Raw genomic sequence first — 15,979 nt, 5'->3', positions numbered from 1 at the left:
TGATGTGTGGCCTATAATGACACATGGGATTCCCATAACAGTCCCAAATGCTGCTTTAAAATGGAAACAACTGCAGCTGATTATCCAGGAAGGCAAGAGGCCAAATTGCACAGTCTCTGCCTAATTTTTGTAATATCTGTTATTCTGGAATTTGTGAGTTCTGTGTTATTGACTGAATAGCGACACATTTTTTATTGCTATTAGCTATTAAAATGACACATTAATTGTTTCTGCAATTAAAAATGTGTTCAACTCTTCTCCGTGCCAGCATTTGTGACATTCAGAAGTCATAAACATCAACTACTCCATCATTTTTGCTGTAAACATGTCCTAGAAAAGTCATTTCATGCAGCAGCCGGACTAAGAAACACACCACAGCAGCATTTTAGTTCTCTCACGAGGCTTAAAGGATATTAAAACTTTTCCTTGACCCTTCCCACCAGGTGGATGCTTTGATTAGGAAACTCAGCCACTGGCTGGCCATCAGAGATTGCTGGAGTAATGGTGTGTGACATCCAGTGCTTAAGGAGTGAGCAGACAATTGCTGGTGGAGGCTCCGTGCTAAGAAATCTCAGGGATTATCCCCATTTCAGGCATTTGAACTTGGATTGTTTCGAGCCCCTTTCCATCTGGGAGGCCACGAGCAACAGCAAACCACAGGCTTGACCTTGGAATGATTGGCTGGGTTTTTGTGGTCTCAGAGAGGCCGGAGGTGGCGAGTGGAAGTTTCTTCCCCCCATCCTGAAGCCTCTCTGTGAGTTCCTCTCCATTGACAGGTTCCTACCAGGAGCAAACAAAGTGTTTGGGGTACACCTGGGAGAACAATTTCTAGTCCTGTTGAAGCTTGGCAGGTTCTATCCTGCCAGGAAAGCAGGGCAGGTGAGGGAGGCTGCTCAGACACCAGAACGGGGTTGCTGTGGCTCAGCCCCACGCTGCTGGCTTTTGTTCCAGTGCAGGAAAATTGGGTGTGAGGAAAGGCTGATTTCTGTGTCTGTGGTCACTCTGCAGGGAATGACCATCCGCCCCCTCGTTGACCTGTTGGCTGTCAAGAGGAAAAGGGAGAGTGCTCCCACTGTGGGAGAGCAGATCCACATCAGGGTAAGTGGAGCATCCATCAACACGTGGCCAGAGCCTTCTGGTGTCTCTGCAATGTGTGTGTCTCCAGGGACCCTGCAGATCTGCAGTTTTACCCAAATTTGTGAAATCTGCAGTTATACCAGCCCCTTTCCCTGTTGTAAGTCCTGTTCAGGTTCCTAACCTATTCTTGCATTGGAAGAGCAACCAACAATCAGGCTGATTGATGTAACATCATGTAGTGCACAAACATGAGAGAAAAAGATGATTTCTTGCCCAAAACTTTACGTTCTGACCTCACTCAAATTTCTCTGGTCTCTGGAACAAGAAAAAGAAAATGAGGCTTGATTGCTTTTAGGATTAGGAATTTCCATGTTGCTTTTAGGATTAGGAATTTCCAGTCCCATCACCACCATTGGTTTGGATATTTTTGCAAAAAAATGAGGAAAGGGAGGATAAGGTTGGTGCTGTTTTGGAGGGAACCTCTGAAGTGCACCATCCCGGGAGTTATTCGAGGCCAGGTTGGGTGGGGATTGGAGCTATCTGGGATAGTGGGAGGTGTTCCTGCCCATGGTAGGGGCTGGAATGAGATGAGATGTAAGGTCCCATCCAACCCAGACCATTCTGTGATTCTACATCCATAACTCAAAAGTGGGATTTCATTCCCCTTGTTCTCACCACCCAAATGTTGGTATTTGTAGTCATAGAGGACTTCAAGGAGAGGCTCAGCTGCTCTCCTGCTCAGCTGAGCCTTTGCACTTGCATCTGCATCCAATGGAAAATTAATATATTTCTGAATCTAATTGCTCAATTCCAGCCACGTTTCTGTGGGTATGGCTCCTTCAGGAATATTATTGTCATTGTTTCTTTAGCAATACAGCCATTGGGGCTGAGGACATTTGTAAAACCTGTTTGGCATCCTCACAATGGGGTTGGACTGCTGGGCTTTCTCTGAGTTTAACACAGACTTTTCAAGTCATGAACAGAGAAGACTTTGTTCTTTTATTAGGGTATGAATGGTAAATCATCTCAGAAGTGTGTTTATTAGGAGGTGTGAGCTGAAAATGGTCATGCACCAATTAAGTTGAGAAGGTAAAAATGCATAGTTGGAAATCAGGGATGCAGAAGCCAGAAGTAGCTTTCTTCCTCAAATTTATTTTGCCATCTGGATAGTTGGGATATTCTTGCTTGTAGGAGTGATGATCAGAGTGTCTGAGTGTAATTCCAAAGATTCAGAAGAGTTTGGGTTGGACCTTAAAACTCATCTCATTCCACCCCTTGCCATGGGCAGGGACACCTTCCCTTATCCCAGGTTGCTCCAAGCTCTGTCCCACCTGGCCTGGGACATTCCCAGGGATGGGACATTCCCAGGGATGGGACATTCCCAGGGATGGGACTCTTCCCGCCAGTGTTGTGTTTGTGGAGCTCACAGCTGCCAACAGCCATGTGAGGGCACTAAACCCACACCAGGCTGCAGGGCTGAGCCAGCTGCTCTGAAACTTTTCTGTCTCTGACCCCCCAAAAAGATAGTTTTTTTAAAATTTAGAGCTGTAGAAAGTTCCAGGGTCATTGGTACCTGGGTGTGGAGGGCAGCAGAGCAGAAGCCTCTCCCAGTTTGGAGATGCCATTAGGAGGGAAGGCAGTTTGGGAAATTACAGGCATTTAACTTTGAGGTGGAAAACACAACCAGGCTGGGATTTTTTATATAATTTTAAACAATAACAATGTATTCATATAAAGTATGATGTGATGATTTTATTTAGTGGGAAGTGTCTGGGGAAGGCAGTATTTATTTTTTGAGATTAACATTTATGTGTTACCTACATTTATATCCTGAAGATACCGATTCCCTGAGACAAATTGTCCTCAAAACCCCAAAATGAGCCTTCCTGCTGGTGAAGGCCCAGAGGGCAGGACATGGGAGCCATCAGCCCTCCTGCACCCATCACAGAGAACAGATTCATGGCCCTCAGCATTTATCCTCTGCTTGCCCACACCTGGAAGCAAACCACTCATTGTACTCCAGCACCAGTGGATGAGCGGATGGAGAATGGTCCCAGTGCCTTCTCTCCTTGTTTCCCAGCTCCATATCCTGAGCTGGAAGCATCCCATCCCCTGTTGTGTGTGTGGCTTTTGCTGTTTGCTGCCCGGGTTCATCGCGTATGCAACCGGCGTAGAGCGAAATCCTCTCTCCTCTTTAGTTCCTGGATCATTTGCTGGCTGGCATTGAAGATATATCTGGACACTGGGGACAGTATTACTGGAAAGACAAGTAAGGATTTGCCAAAATACAACTGTGTACACGTGTAGGAAAAAAAAGGAGGTCGGTTTTTATTCCCAAAGTTTCTGCTGTGGGCAGCTGGGCCTTGCTTATCCTCGTGGCATGAGGGGACAGAGGGGCAGCTTTTCCTTGTCCAAGGGGACACCAGGTTTTCAGGGCACTTCCCTGCTTGCAGACACCTCTTTTGCATCACCCTGAAAAGATCCTTTCTCCTCTCCTGTCGTGTTTGTCCCTTCTTGCCCAAAGAAATCTGCTGGAAGCGCCATGGTCCACTGTGCCAGGCTGTGCACAGTTAATTAAAGAGCTGAGTTTGCAGCACTGCTTGGTGTGGACTGAAATTACAGAGCATCTCTACAGATTTCTGTAGCAAAGCGTTTGATTTTCATTAAATTCTGGGAGTTTGTACGTTTTAAAATTTAAATAAAAAGGCATCAGAATTTACAAAAAGAAAAATACAAATTCCATAAAATTTACTAAAAAGACTATCTACCAGGTTTAATTCCTTGGTGGTCCAGGCACCAGATGCAGCTGGTAGAGATTTTTTAGGAATGCCCATGCTTGGAAGTGCCACTAGAGGGTATGGGAGACACTGCTGCTGAGGAGCATCCTGGCTCCTTGTGAGCAGATCTTAGAGAGATTGATGATCTCAGAGGTCTTTTCCAACCTAAATTATTCAACAGTTTGAGCAGAAAAGAAGAGGAAATGGCTCTAGAGGGAATCTGGAAGTATTGACATCTGTGACTACTGCAGATGTAGCACTTCTAGAAGAGTTCACCATATATCTGTCACTTTTGGGGAGTTTTTATTGTAATTAGTGAAGTTTTAATATTTTGACTCATGTACTGTAATGCAGAAATAATTAGGGACTGACCTCTTGGACCATCGATTTCTGAAGGAGGAGTTAATGGGATATAATGGAATTTAATGGAACATGGGGCATTCATGTGCTGTGACCCTGCTGCCTTGCTCAGGTCTGTTGGTGTTGGGGAGTCAGGGGAGAGGCTAAACCTATTTCATTTTGTTCTCCGACAGGCTGGAATATTTCAACAGCAAATACCTGCAGAAGATCCTGCTCAGGGAGTACGACCAGCCCAAGTCCAGCATCGTGCTGCTCTACGAGAAGCTGGAGCGCAAACACGCCATGGAGCTGGCCCAGGCTGGGCAGCTGGGCCACGGCCTGGCCCACCCCTCCTTCCTGTGAGCAAACACCGCCTCAAACTCAGCAGCTGGGGGCTAAAAATGATGGGGTGGGTGAGCATCACCCGGCACTGGTGGTGGCACATGGAGGGCCACCTGTATCCCCACGAGTTACAGGGAAATGGTGCTCTGAGGGAGAGGCTCCTGCCCAGTTTTGGATGGGTTTGCACTGTTAAATGTTCTGAATGGCCTCTTCAGACCTCACAGATGGTTCTGCTCTGCCACAGCTCCCTGTGGCTCTTTTATCCACCAGGGAGCATATGGACAGCCCAGCTCTGATGCAAGTGCCAAATTCCTGCTTTGCCGTGAGCTCCATCTGCAGAGATGAGCTGTTGGTCACGTTGGCTGTGGTGGGATCCCAAAGGGGCACTGAGATTTGGGGATACACTTCCAAAATAAGGTGTTCTGCTTTCCTTTGCAGCAGCAGTGACAGGGCTGTGATAACAGACCAAAAACTGGAGGACACTCCAAATCCTGATGTCCTGGACAACATGCAGGAAATATTGGCGAGGAACCTGTACCGGATCAGGAGGACGGTACAACTTCTCCCTCCATCCATATTTTAAGTGTCCAATGACACAAATTTCCTCGGTTTTCCGAACAGCCTGAGCAGATGTTATGAATATTTCCATAATTACCCAGGATGTCTCTTTGTGAGGAGAGAATAGTTGGCTGTGTGGAGCCAGATCCAGTTTCCAAGTCAGTGGCACATTTCTGTTTGCTGCCTGACAGCTTTTGAAAGGTTCACCCAGTCAGCCTATAATTTCATGGAATATTTTCGGCATCGGTACCCGGCAGGGATAGGAGAAAGGAGGAGCACGTGGAACTTCAGGCACTGGGTTAGCACATCCAGCAGCAGCTCTAGGGCAGAGCAGGGATGGGGTAATCCTCATGGTACATTTTTCCCCATGGAAGAGTGGGAATTAATCTGCAGAGCTTTTAAATCCACCCAGCAGTTTTGCCCTTGAACTGGTGCCAGTGGTTAAAGGGCATAAACCCCACTTGCTGTTTACAGAGTCATGGATCATGTCTGGGGTTTCACACAGCACCTGGAATTGCTGTTCCTAGGGAGACTTAGCCTTAAAATTACCTAAGCCTTTGTTTTATGGATCACACACAAAATACAGAGTCCTCAGGGGTGGGGCTGGTGTGGGCAGCTCAGCACAGAGGGATCAGCCTGTCCTGATCCCCCTCCTGTCCCTTTGCTGAGCTGAGGGAAACAGTGGGATAAGGCTGGGAAGAAACCTATGGACATGGTGGAGGGATGAAGATGAAGGCACAGCTCCAGTTTGAGTTTAGTCCTGCATTAATCCAGCCTAACCCCTTGTAGAGACAGCATTATCCCAGCTCCCACTGGTGTTAGTGGGAGATTTCAGCTTGGCTGGGTGGTGGCTTTTGAAGGAGGATTTATGATTCCCAATGATTTATATGGGACAGTGGAGTTAATACAAAACATGGGGAGCTGAAACTGTGAAGGCACCTCGGGCTGAGTCACTGTGGATACCCGGATACCAGGTGTAACTCAGTCTTGTCATTCAGGGATTTCTTGGGTGATTTCACATAGAAAAGAGCAGAGTTTGGAGTCCCATCTCCCTTCTGTGGCTCTTTCCATCCCCACCTCTCCCAAACCAGTGTGTGTATGGCTGGGCGGGCTGGCTGCAGGGGCAGGAGGCTCTTGCAGGAGGGCAGCGATGTCCCGTGTCCAGCAGCTCCTGTGTCCCCTGCAGGGCCCGGCGTACAACAGGCACACCCTGCCCGGGGACAGCGAGATCCTGATCCTGCGGCACAAGAGCCTGCTGCTGGAGCTGGGCGGGAGCGACACCTGCAGCTCCAGGAAGGAGGTGAGAGGGAGCCCAGGCTGCTTTCCCCGCAGCCTGCTCAGTGCTGATGCTGTTTCCCTCGAAGGACAAATCATGTTATTTCAACTTTAAAAAGGCTCTCAATCCCAAATCGCATTCCAGTGGATAGGAAAAATACCAAGGGAAAAACTCCCCAGCCCAGCTCCTGGCAAAGCAAGGAGCCATCCCGAGCACAGCCCTGTTCAGTGCTTTGTGACTTCCATCCGTGCTGGGAAAGTTCTTCACTGAGCAAATGTCACTGACTGGGCTTCACTCTGTACATCCTGAAGTCTGGTTTTCCCATGTTTTCTTTTCTGGGAGATTTCATCAAAGGCAGGAATTTGTCTCCCCCATTGTCAGTGGTCCAGAGTGTAAATATTTGAAACTGCTCAATGTTCCCCCCCCCCCCCCCCCCCCCCCCCCCCCCCAACTCTTTTGAAAGGACAGAAGCATTTTTGTGATCTGTCTTATGCATTCTGGGGGTGAGTTCTTTGTTTTTAAACACATCTACAGATCTGGGCAGGCTTGAAAGAAGTAAAATAGAACGAAGTTTTGCTTACCAGATTCCTGTGAGAAACGAAAATTTTTCCAATTTACTGCTTGCATAGCTCTGTGTTGGTTTGTGTTCTGAATCAGAGGAGAAGCAGGGTTAATACAATGTCTGTACCTGGTGAAGACTTTTGCTCTTTGGAGATTGGTGAGAGAAGCTGGGCCAACATTTAGCTATGGTAAAAAAACGTTTCCAGGAATGATGCATGAGGAGTAGGCTTGGTTTTTTTCAGTTCCTCCCATCCTCTGTAACTCTTTAGAGGAAAAGCATTTAACCCTTATCATCTTTTGTTCACAAATGCCCAGGTCAGCAGCAATGCAGAACCACAGAACATCCAGAATTGGAAGGGATCCATGAGAATCACTGAGCCAGCTCCTGGCCCTGCACAGGACAGCCCCAAGAAATCCTACCCTGTGCCTGAAAGTGTTGTCCAAACACTCTTTGAGCTCTGGCAGGGTTGGTGCTTGCAGTAATTGCTGAGCCATCCCTAAATTTCACGCACTTCTCTGAATTTTAGGTTTTGATGGCTTGAGCTGGAGCACTGTCCAAGTGTGAGCGTGATCTCTAATCTGAGCAGCCAAGCTCCATCACTGATGAGAACAAAATGACCTTTTAAAAAGAAGCAAATTACACTTCCCTATTTAGACAGTAATTTTCCATGACAGCACAAGAACTCAGGGGTGCTGTGGACTTTTTTCCACTCCAGTTTCCTTGTGGAAGTGCCAATCATGGAGGAGCCCACCGAGAGTGGCAGCACCGCGCCAAACGCTGCTGGTGCTCAGCCCTTCCTCCCCAGAAAGGTGTTCTGGCTCTTGCAAACAACTTAAAAGATTTAATTTGATCATTTACATGCTGATTGGTACTTACAATTCAGAATAGATAGGCAAGAACATGGCATGTTCCTGTAGAACATTTGGTATAATTAAACTTCAAAAGAGCAACATCAAACTCCGGCTGATTTTGAGCACGACGTTCCCTCCTTTAAGGATATTTGATTGTTAACCCTTGTGCTCCTGCTTTCCCCTTCTCTGCTGCATTTGGTGGGAAATGCAGGAGCTTTGGGAAAGCTGTTCCTCCTGTTCCTTTGAGTGCTTGCAGCTGGGCTTTGGGGGAACAGAATAGTTTTTGGGGAATTGCAAAAGCAGTAGGATTCACTCTGTGTCTGTGCTGACTGGTGGATGATGGAAAATGCCCTCTGAGGGTGGGAAATGCCCTGTGGATTATGGAAAATGCCAATTTGATGCTGAGTATTGACTGTTGTGTCAGTGGGGAGCCACTTGTTTGGTGCTGCTCACACTCCTTCACTGCAGCCACCTTGGCTTGTGCCAGGCCAAGAGAAGCAGATGTAAATCCTAGAATAGTTTGGGTTGGGAGAAACCTTAAAGATCATCCAGTTCCAGCCCCCTGCCATGGGCAGAGACACCTTCTGCTAGATCAGGATGTCCTGTCCGACCTGGGAGATGATAGTAAATACTGGGAGCTGATCCCAATGACACCTGTAAAGGGTGGTTCTAACCCAAGACCATCCCTCAGTGCCCAAAAGGACAAGCCAGGCCTGTTTTGTGTCACCAGCAGCTTTCCTGCTCATTTTTAAGAATAAGTGCCTCATTTACTGTGAAATGAAATAAAATGATGCCCCAAAGTGATGGGATAATGCTCTAATAGAGCCCTGAAATATTACCACCATATTAATTTTATATATATAAAATTATATAATATTAAGGAGGGTGGGTGAATGCTGTTACTTCGTGCTGTAGGAGGACAGATTGCAGAATTTGTCAGTAGAAAGAAAGAACACTGTGCTAAAAAGTAGATTTTAGCCTATTATAAGAAGCTCAATACTTACCAGTTTTTGGGAAAAAAGCAGCTACTCATGTTTCTTCTATGCCAAATTGAAAAGGAAATGGTATTTTCCTGATTAAAAAAAGCTATTAATGTAAAATGTCGATAGTGTTAGAGATTTTTCTGATTGTCAGATATTCCATCTTTTGTAGTCCCACAGGGAAGGGTTTGGCCTTCCAGGTTTTGAGTCAGCAAGAAAAACTTGGATGCTGCTGCTCCCCAGGTTTTTCTATTCTACATCTCACCACGAGATGGAAGCATTACAACTGTGTTTGCAACCCCAGCTGGAAATCCAGGGACGGGGAATAAACTTCCAGCAAAGGGCCAGTGGAACCCCTGTGGTGCTGGTGAAACTCCTGCAATTCCACTGCCAGTCCTGGAAAAAAGCTTTGGTGATACCTTGAGCGTTAGGAGCTGAGGGAATAATTTAAAAATCCCTTTGCTTCAGTAGAAACCCTGTTTTTTCTGTTTGGTGAGTGTTTTTCTTTTTAGTGAAGCTGCTGAGAGCTTTGCTGTTAAATATGAAGCTCTTGTAGCTCAGTTAAATATTTTATTTATCATATTTTATTAGGGGCTGGTGGGTTTTTCCCCCCCCAAACAAAATCAGGGATGTGTGGGAGCACATCCTTGTGCGGGTTGGTGTCTTCTCCAGGCTGGGCAGGAGCCAAGTTCACCTTGGCTGCTGGGCAATCCCTCTCCTTCCAGAGGAGAAGGCGGTGCCCTCCCTGTCCAGGATGGACACAGCTCTGTGCCCAACACCGGCTCCAGCCAGGAGGGGTTGGGATGGACAGGGACGATCTCTGAAGTCCCTTCCACCCCAGACTGTTCTGTGGCTCTGGGTCGCCTCTCCTGGGCGGCTTTAGGTGCCTTAGGGGTCTCCTGAAATTCAGGGGCTTTTGGAGCATGGAGAGGGGGCTCTTGGAGCCTCCTCCAAGGAGAGTTTGGAGAGCAAACAGGGAGAAGCAGCAAGAAAAGAACAATCTTCCTTCCTCCAGAGCAGGTTAAATGGTTTACACCAGGCAGAAGGACCTTGGCAGGAGAACGAGGTGACTTCAGCTCTGAACCACAGCCCAGAGGATTAACTCCAAGACTATCTATTTCCAGCAGAGAGTTCGCCTTCCTCTGCCTAAGGACAAAATTCCTGCCGAAGGCTGCTGCTTCCTGGAGCCGTGCATCATTGCTGGCTTCCAGCACCGGCTGCTTTTGGGGCTGGCCTTATTTTAGGCAGGGATCCAGCCCAGCCTGAGCTGGCAGGGCAGGTTCTGAGACCCAGGACAGCTTTTATTTACCACGGAGCACCCAGAAAATCCTTGCACCTGTAGCCAGGCAACTTGGTCCTCTTTTCTCCTGCCAAAACAGGAGTGCACTCCCCCAGAAGGAGCTTATTTGGAGCTGCCTGTGAGCCATGTGCGTAAATGACAGAGTGCCTTTGGTAATTATGTCAGAGCCCTTTCATGGAGCATGCTCTGAGAACCGTTCAATGCCCCTGGGAATGGCTTTCCAGGAGCCGGGAAGGCATTGTTATTAAAATGGTCAATAAAAGGGAGAACAAGGGATGGAGGGCAGCGGTCCTCGTTAGGGGAGGGAGGAGAACGAACCGAAACAAAACAGAAAACCAGGCTGGGAGGTGTCCAGAGTTATTTTGGCAGTCTGGGTTTCTGGACCGAGGTGCCAAATCACAGCTGCGTGAGAGACTTATTCCCAGTTTGCAGAGGCGCCGAACAATCCAGGCGGCATTGTGCTACCTGATTTTTATTTTTTTCATTCCGATTTTTTTGTCCTGGAGGGTGGAGATTAGCACTGGAGTGAAAGGACAGGGAGCTCGTTAGTGCCAGCTCGTTACCTGCCTCCTTGGCCTGCAGCCAGCGTGGGGAACAGCCAAGGTGAGAAACATCCATATCCTGGGGACAGCTTTGCCTTCTGCACTCCCTGCCCCATTCTCACAGCTCCAGGGCTGCTCCTTCCCATCCTCTGCTGAACCATTCCTGGGGAGCTCACACCTCCTCCAGAACTCAAAAGATAATTGCTGTATTGTGCCATTTTAATTGTTTAAGCCTCTGACACTGGCTCAGTTTTATTTCTAAATTCTTGACATTCCATAAAGAGCTTGCAGTGTTGTTCAGAGAAGCTGTGAATGCCCCATCCCTGGAAGGGTTTTAGGCCAGTTTGGATGGAGCAACTTGGTCCAGTGAGAGGTGTCCCCACCCGCAGCAGAGGGATTGGAATGGGATGATCTTTAAGGTCCCTTCCAGTCCAGGCCATTCCATGATTCTCTGTTGTAGCAAATCACAATCTGCAAATACTTCCTGCCATCTCTTCAGCCTGTTTTTAGCAATCCTTATTTTTTTGTTGTTGTTGTTTATTTTTACATGGCAAAAGCAAACCGAAAGGGAGTGGAATCCTTAGGGATTGCAGGTTTATGAGGCAGGAATGTTGTGAGCAGGTTTCACCAGGCACTGAAGCCCTTCTCTCCCTCAGTCGCAGAAGGAGGACTCGTGCTCGGCGCAGGACGAGCCCAGCCCGCAGCCCAAGCTCTGCCGCTCCCTCACCGGTAAGTTGGGGACCTGGGGGTCATTCCCTACCCTCTCATGCCCACCTTCATCCCCATGGAATGGCCCAGCAGGTGACAGAGGGGTTGTGGGACAGAGTGGGGCTCCTTAAATGAGCCTCATGGGGGAGCAAGAAGAGCTGAAAGAGCCCTGGTGTCACCTCTCTGCCCAGCCAAAGGTTGGAGTGAATGGTTTGGGCTCTTTCAAAACCGTCTAATCCAACCCCTCTGCCACAAACAGGGACCTCTCCAACTATGTCAGGTTGCCTCATCCAACTTGGGATGTAGCTGTTTTAATCCACAGTTTACCAGGAGTACTTCAGTAATGTTCTTCCTGAAGAAAACCATGACTGTAAGCAGAGAAAAGTGATAAAAACCATTATTTCTGGGTAAAATTTTTCCCACCCCAAAGAAAACATGAACACCATGGCCCCTGACATACAGTGGTGTCAGAACAGAAGGAGATTGTAACCCTTCTGTCATGGTTGCACGTTCATCCCTGTCAAACAATCCCAAAATATGACAACAGGACATTCCAGGTGCTCCAGCAGGACACCTGCGTTTTCCAGAGGTTTAGGAAGTCACCAATGTGAATTTTTGCTCTGCAAAGCTGCAGATGTGGACTGACAAAAGAATGATGATACTAATCCAAATACTTTATGTATTTTGAAGTGTAAACCTGGGTTTAAATCTCTTTTTTTGGCTTTTCCTTCCATGAAAACACTGATTTTTGTCTCCTGTTTTATAAATGGGAAGTAGAGTGGAACAGCTCATCCCCCAAGAGCATGTGGCCACCTTGGTGTTCCTTCATTCCTGCTGAACCACAAAGAAAGATGTTTCTTGGGGTGTTTCTTGTGATGTTTCCCGTGGTGTTTCTTGTGCTGTTTCTCTTCCCACAGTGGGGAATACGGAGAAGGTCCGGGAGGTGAAGGAGAGCCGGTCCAAGTCCGTGTGTGCCATCCCACCGCCCCAGCCCAGCGGCACGGGGCTGAAGGAGCTGACTCTGGAGATGTACAAACACAAGGGGTGCTCTGGCTGCCCATGAGGGCTCTGACTCCTTCAGGGAGGGCTGCTGGATGTGTAGATAATGTAAACAAGATGCACTTTGGAAAGGACAGCGTGGACAGGGTGGAGTATCCAGAGTGGTTTGCATGGAAAGTCATTCTTATTGCCCAGTGTTGGGTTTTCTGTGGGAACTGAGGGAAAAGATGCCCAGCAATGCCAGGAAGTGGCTGAGGGGACATTTTTAAGGAATTTCTAGGAAAAATTAGCCTGTTCAGTCTGGGAAAATTGCTGAAACTGCCTACAACTGCAAGGAAGGATATTTTAATAAGGTGAGATATGGGATCTTCTCATTAGTTTTCAGGGGTAGGCTAAACAGCAGGGAGCATTTGGATTATAGGTTGGGAAAAACTTGATAATCTCAAAGGAGGTTTTATTAGGGGATGGAGGAAAGAGCAGAAACAGCAACAGATTTCTTCTTCTCCTCCTCAGGAATTGATAGGTCCTGAGTATAAACATTAATCTCATGAAGCCCAAAGTTAAATGACATAGTTCAGTAAGGGGCTGTGTCTTACCTGAGGGATTGTCCCACATCCAGCCACAATTCTGCTAATGAAAAATTATTGCAGCTGAATTAAAAGGGAGACATATATTCTTTCTAGTTTTTGAAAATTTATGTAAGGAATGATTCACCTCAAAGTTAAAATGAGGGGGCTCCAAACCCAGTGGTGATAGCAGGAGATGACGGTGACAGCCCTTAAATAAATAGGAAAGGTTTCTGATGTGGTTGGTTGGTCTCATTAATCCTGCACAGGTATTTTGGGATGATCTGTGCTGCCATAGCTGGGAGCTGTGGGTTTAGAGGGGTTTGAAAGGGCCAGGAGGGTGACCCAAACCCTGGTGGCTTTTCCCAGGAAATGTGTGAGCCCTTTGCACAGCAGATGCAGGAAAACTCTGGGAATAGGACCTGAGGAAGACAGGTAGCCCCAGCTTTGGGTAATTTTCTTTGAAACTCCAGGTAAATTCAAGCCTTTGAATTCTTGTCCTTACTGAACCTGACAGGGCAAGTTTTAGTTTCATGTTGACATTTTTCTTTCTCTTCTCCTTCCTCTCATCCAAGAGTGTTTAATCTGAAGGAGTGGCTCTTTTTCAAACAGCATTAAAAGAAACTGTAGGAATTCACAGACTCCCCTCATAATAGTTTTGGGCTCGCAGAACCAAACTCCTGTGGGCAGAAATACTCCCTTAGGAGACCCCTGGTACATTGGGGCTTTCCTTTTAAATTAAAGGCCCAAATTTGTGTGAATTTGCTTTGCAACGATCCAAGATCTCATTTTCTTCTGAAAATACCCCTTGATGGTGTCCTGGCATAAGCTGAGGTGGTTCATGTTGACTTGAAGGTCACTCCATCACTGGAAATTCATTTCATTACAAAGGAAAATTTGAGCTTTTACCAATAGATGTGTGTTTTACAGGTGTATATACATATATGTACATATGCATGGATTTTAATATAGGCTCATTGTCATCTTCCATTCATTACAATTTTGGATTTTTTCCTAGTTTAATCCATGTGCATGGGAGCCATGTAGGTTTGGCTGTACTTGGTTTAGAAAACAGCCCATCTTTGAGTTTGTTGTAATATATAATACAATCTAAGACATTTATGAATATGCTGCAGTGTTCTACATTTTTATTTCAATTAAACTCGCTGTCTTGTGGGTGCATCTCTGAGTTATTCTCTCCTTGCATCTTCAACGTGCTGCTGGTGACATCACCAGGAGCTGGGGACACTCAGGGGCATCTCTGGGTGTCATTCCAGGCTGATCCTCTTGGGTCAGGGAAGATCCAAGAGATCCTCTTGGACCAGCAGCTCCTTCAACCCTTGGCCAGTGATCCCAAGATCACGAGTGAGGAAAGCAATTGTAACAAGGAAATAAAGTTGGTGTTGTTGTTCATTGGTGAAAGCCATCGCATACAAGGGAGAGAGAAAAAAAATACTGAACCTGAAGGTCCTCAGCTCTCTGGGGTTGGGATGTCCCTGTTCACCTGCAGTTTTATGTCCTCAGTGTTATAAATTTCTCCTTAAATTCTGCACAGTAAATAGTCATAGGAGGATTTACTAAGGTGAGTAATTTTTATTCTATAGTGGGAGAGCAAAAAGGAAATTAAATCAATTTGCTTGTCTAGGAGTTTGTAATCAAGGGTAGAAACTGTGATTGACTAATTCTTGCTTGGGTTTTGTTTGGGTTTTTTTTGGCTCTTTTATTTTGGTTTTATGCTTTTGCATCTGACCTGTGTTATTTTTGTCTGAAATACCTGCGTGTCTGTACCATCTTTGTCTTGCATCCATCCTTGTCATCTTTGTACAGCATGCATCATTTTTCTGGGCATCAGGCACTTAAATAAGGAACTTTCTTCAGCTGAGACTCCCATCAGTTCTTTGCAATACCATTATGGGTTATCAAGGGCCTTACTTAATGGTGGCTCTTTTGGCAGGGGTAGATTTCTTTGCAATACTGCTGTAGGCAACAGAAGTGGTTGGAAGAATGCCAGAAAATTGAATGGAAATTTTATCTGATGTGGAAAAAGAAGGTAAAAAAAAAATTACTTGGATTTTTTTTTTTTAAATGGTACATTTTCATCTCAATTCAGCATGAGGGACATTTCCATGCCAGCATCTCCCAGCTCCTGGCACTTCCAGAGGTTGCTGGCTCTGGGTGTGCAGTGGCTGCAGAGGCTGCTCCAGCCCAGCCCCACATTCCCATGCTCAGGCATGGGATCCTTCATGGATCCCAGCCCATCATTCCCTTCCAGCCCCACATTCCCATGCTCAGGCATGGGATCCTTCGTGGATCCCAGCCCATCATTCCCTTCCAGCCCCACATTCCCATGCTCAGGCATGGGATCCTTCATGGATCCCAGCCCATCATTCCCTTCCAGCCCCACTGGGAGTGCTGGGTCCTTCAATACCTCTCTGCTGCATGAACAATTTGCTTGATCTGCAGGGAAGACAATATTCCCAGCAGGACATTTTTTCCCAGTGAGTCACTCTGCCCTAAATTTAACCTTCTGGATACTGCAGATTTTTTCTTAAAATTTCTTTAAAAAATATAATAGCCTGGCTAAAGCTTTCATGAAGTATTTTCCAGTCACTCAGTGGCCAAGCCCTCTGACTAGTTTGTATTTCAGCCCAGAATACCTTTGATAATCTTTGCCAGTATCCAGTGTTGGTGGTCTTAAAATTCTACAACTGAGTGGAAAACTGTTAAGTGCTCAGGCTTCAGAGCATGCCTAATTAATTCTTTCCAGGGTTTTAGTCCTTTAAAAAGTGTTAAAAACATGGATTCAGTGTATCATTGAATATTGCATGGTTCTGTGGAAATAAATTGCATCAGTTTGAATCCTTTAGGAGTTCAGAGAGTTTTTGCTCTGTGCCTACTCTGGAAGTTTACTGGAGTCTGTGGAAAGTTCAGGTTAAAATGAGCAAAAGTTGTTAATGAGGGAGTAGCTTGATGGCAAAGCGAGAACCCAAAAACCACATCAGAAAACTCTTTGCAAAGACATCAGTCAGCTGCATTTGAAAATCAGGCAAAATCTTCCCTGTACTCACAACTCCAAAAGCATTTCCTCATGTGAACTTTAGT

General features: G+C 46.5%; 1 protein-coding gene across 1 annotated transcript in view; it reads left to right on the top strand.

Moving 5' to 3' along the window:
• Positions 1-15,738, top strand: part of LOC139597166 (sodium/hydrogen exchanger 2-like) — a 28,074-nt gene extending 12,336 nt beyond the window's left edge. The window contains exons 6-12 of the mRNA XM_071442196.1: positions 1,009-1,098; positions 3,276-3,346; positions 4,388-4,552; positions 4,974-5,088; positions 6,280-6,393; positions 11,261-11,333; positions 12,230-15,738. Coding sequence (XP_071298297.1) covers positions 1,009-1,098; positions 3,276-3,346; positions 4,388-4,552; positions 4,974-5,088; positions 6,280-6,393; positions 11,261-11,333; positions 12,230-12,375 — 774 coding nt within the window. The 3' untranslated portion in view covers positions 12,376-15,738. The remainder of the gene's footprint in view (positions 1-1,008; positions 1,099-3,275; positions 3,347-4,387; positions 4,553-4,973; positions 5,089-6,279; positions 6,394-11,260; positions 11,334-12,229) is intronic.
• The last annotated feature ends 241 nt before the right edge of the window (positions 15,739-15,979 follow it).

The sequence above is a fragment of the Agelaius tricolor genome, unplaced genomic scaffold (assembly GCF_023055355.1).
Source record: "Agelaius tricolor isolate 1412-34295 unplaced genomic scaffold, bAgeTri1.0.p SCAF_17, whole genome shotgun sequence".
Lineage (NCBI taxonomy): Eukaryota > Metazoa > Chordata > Aves > Passeriformes > Icteridae > Agelaius > Agelaius tricolor.
Note: the sequence above shows the minus strand (reverse complement) of the source record. Positions and strands in the feature narration are given on the sequence as shown.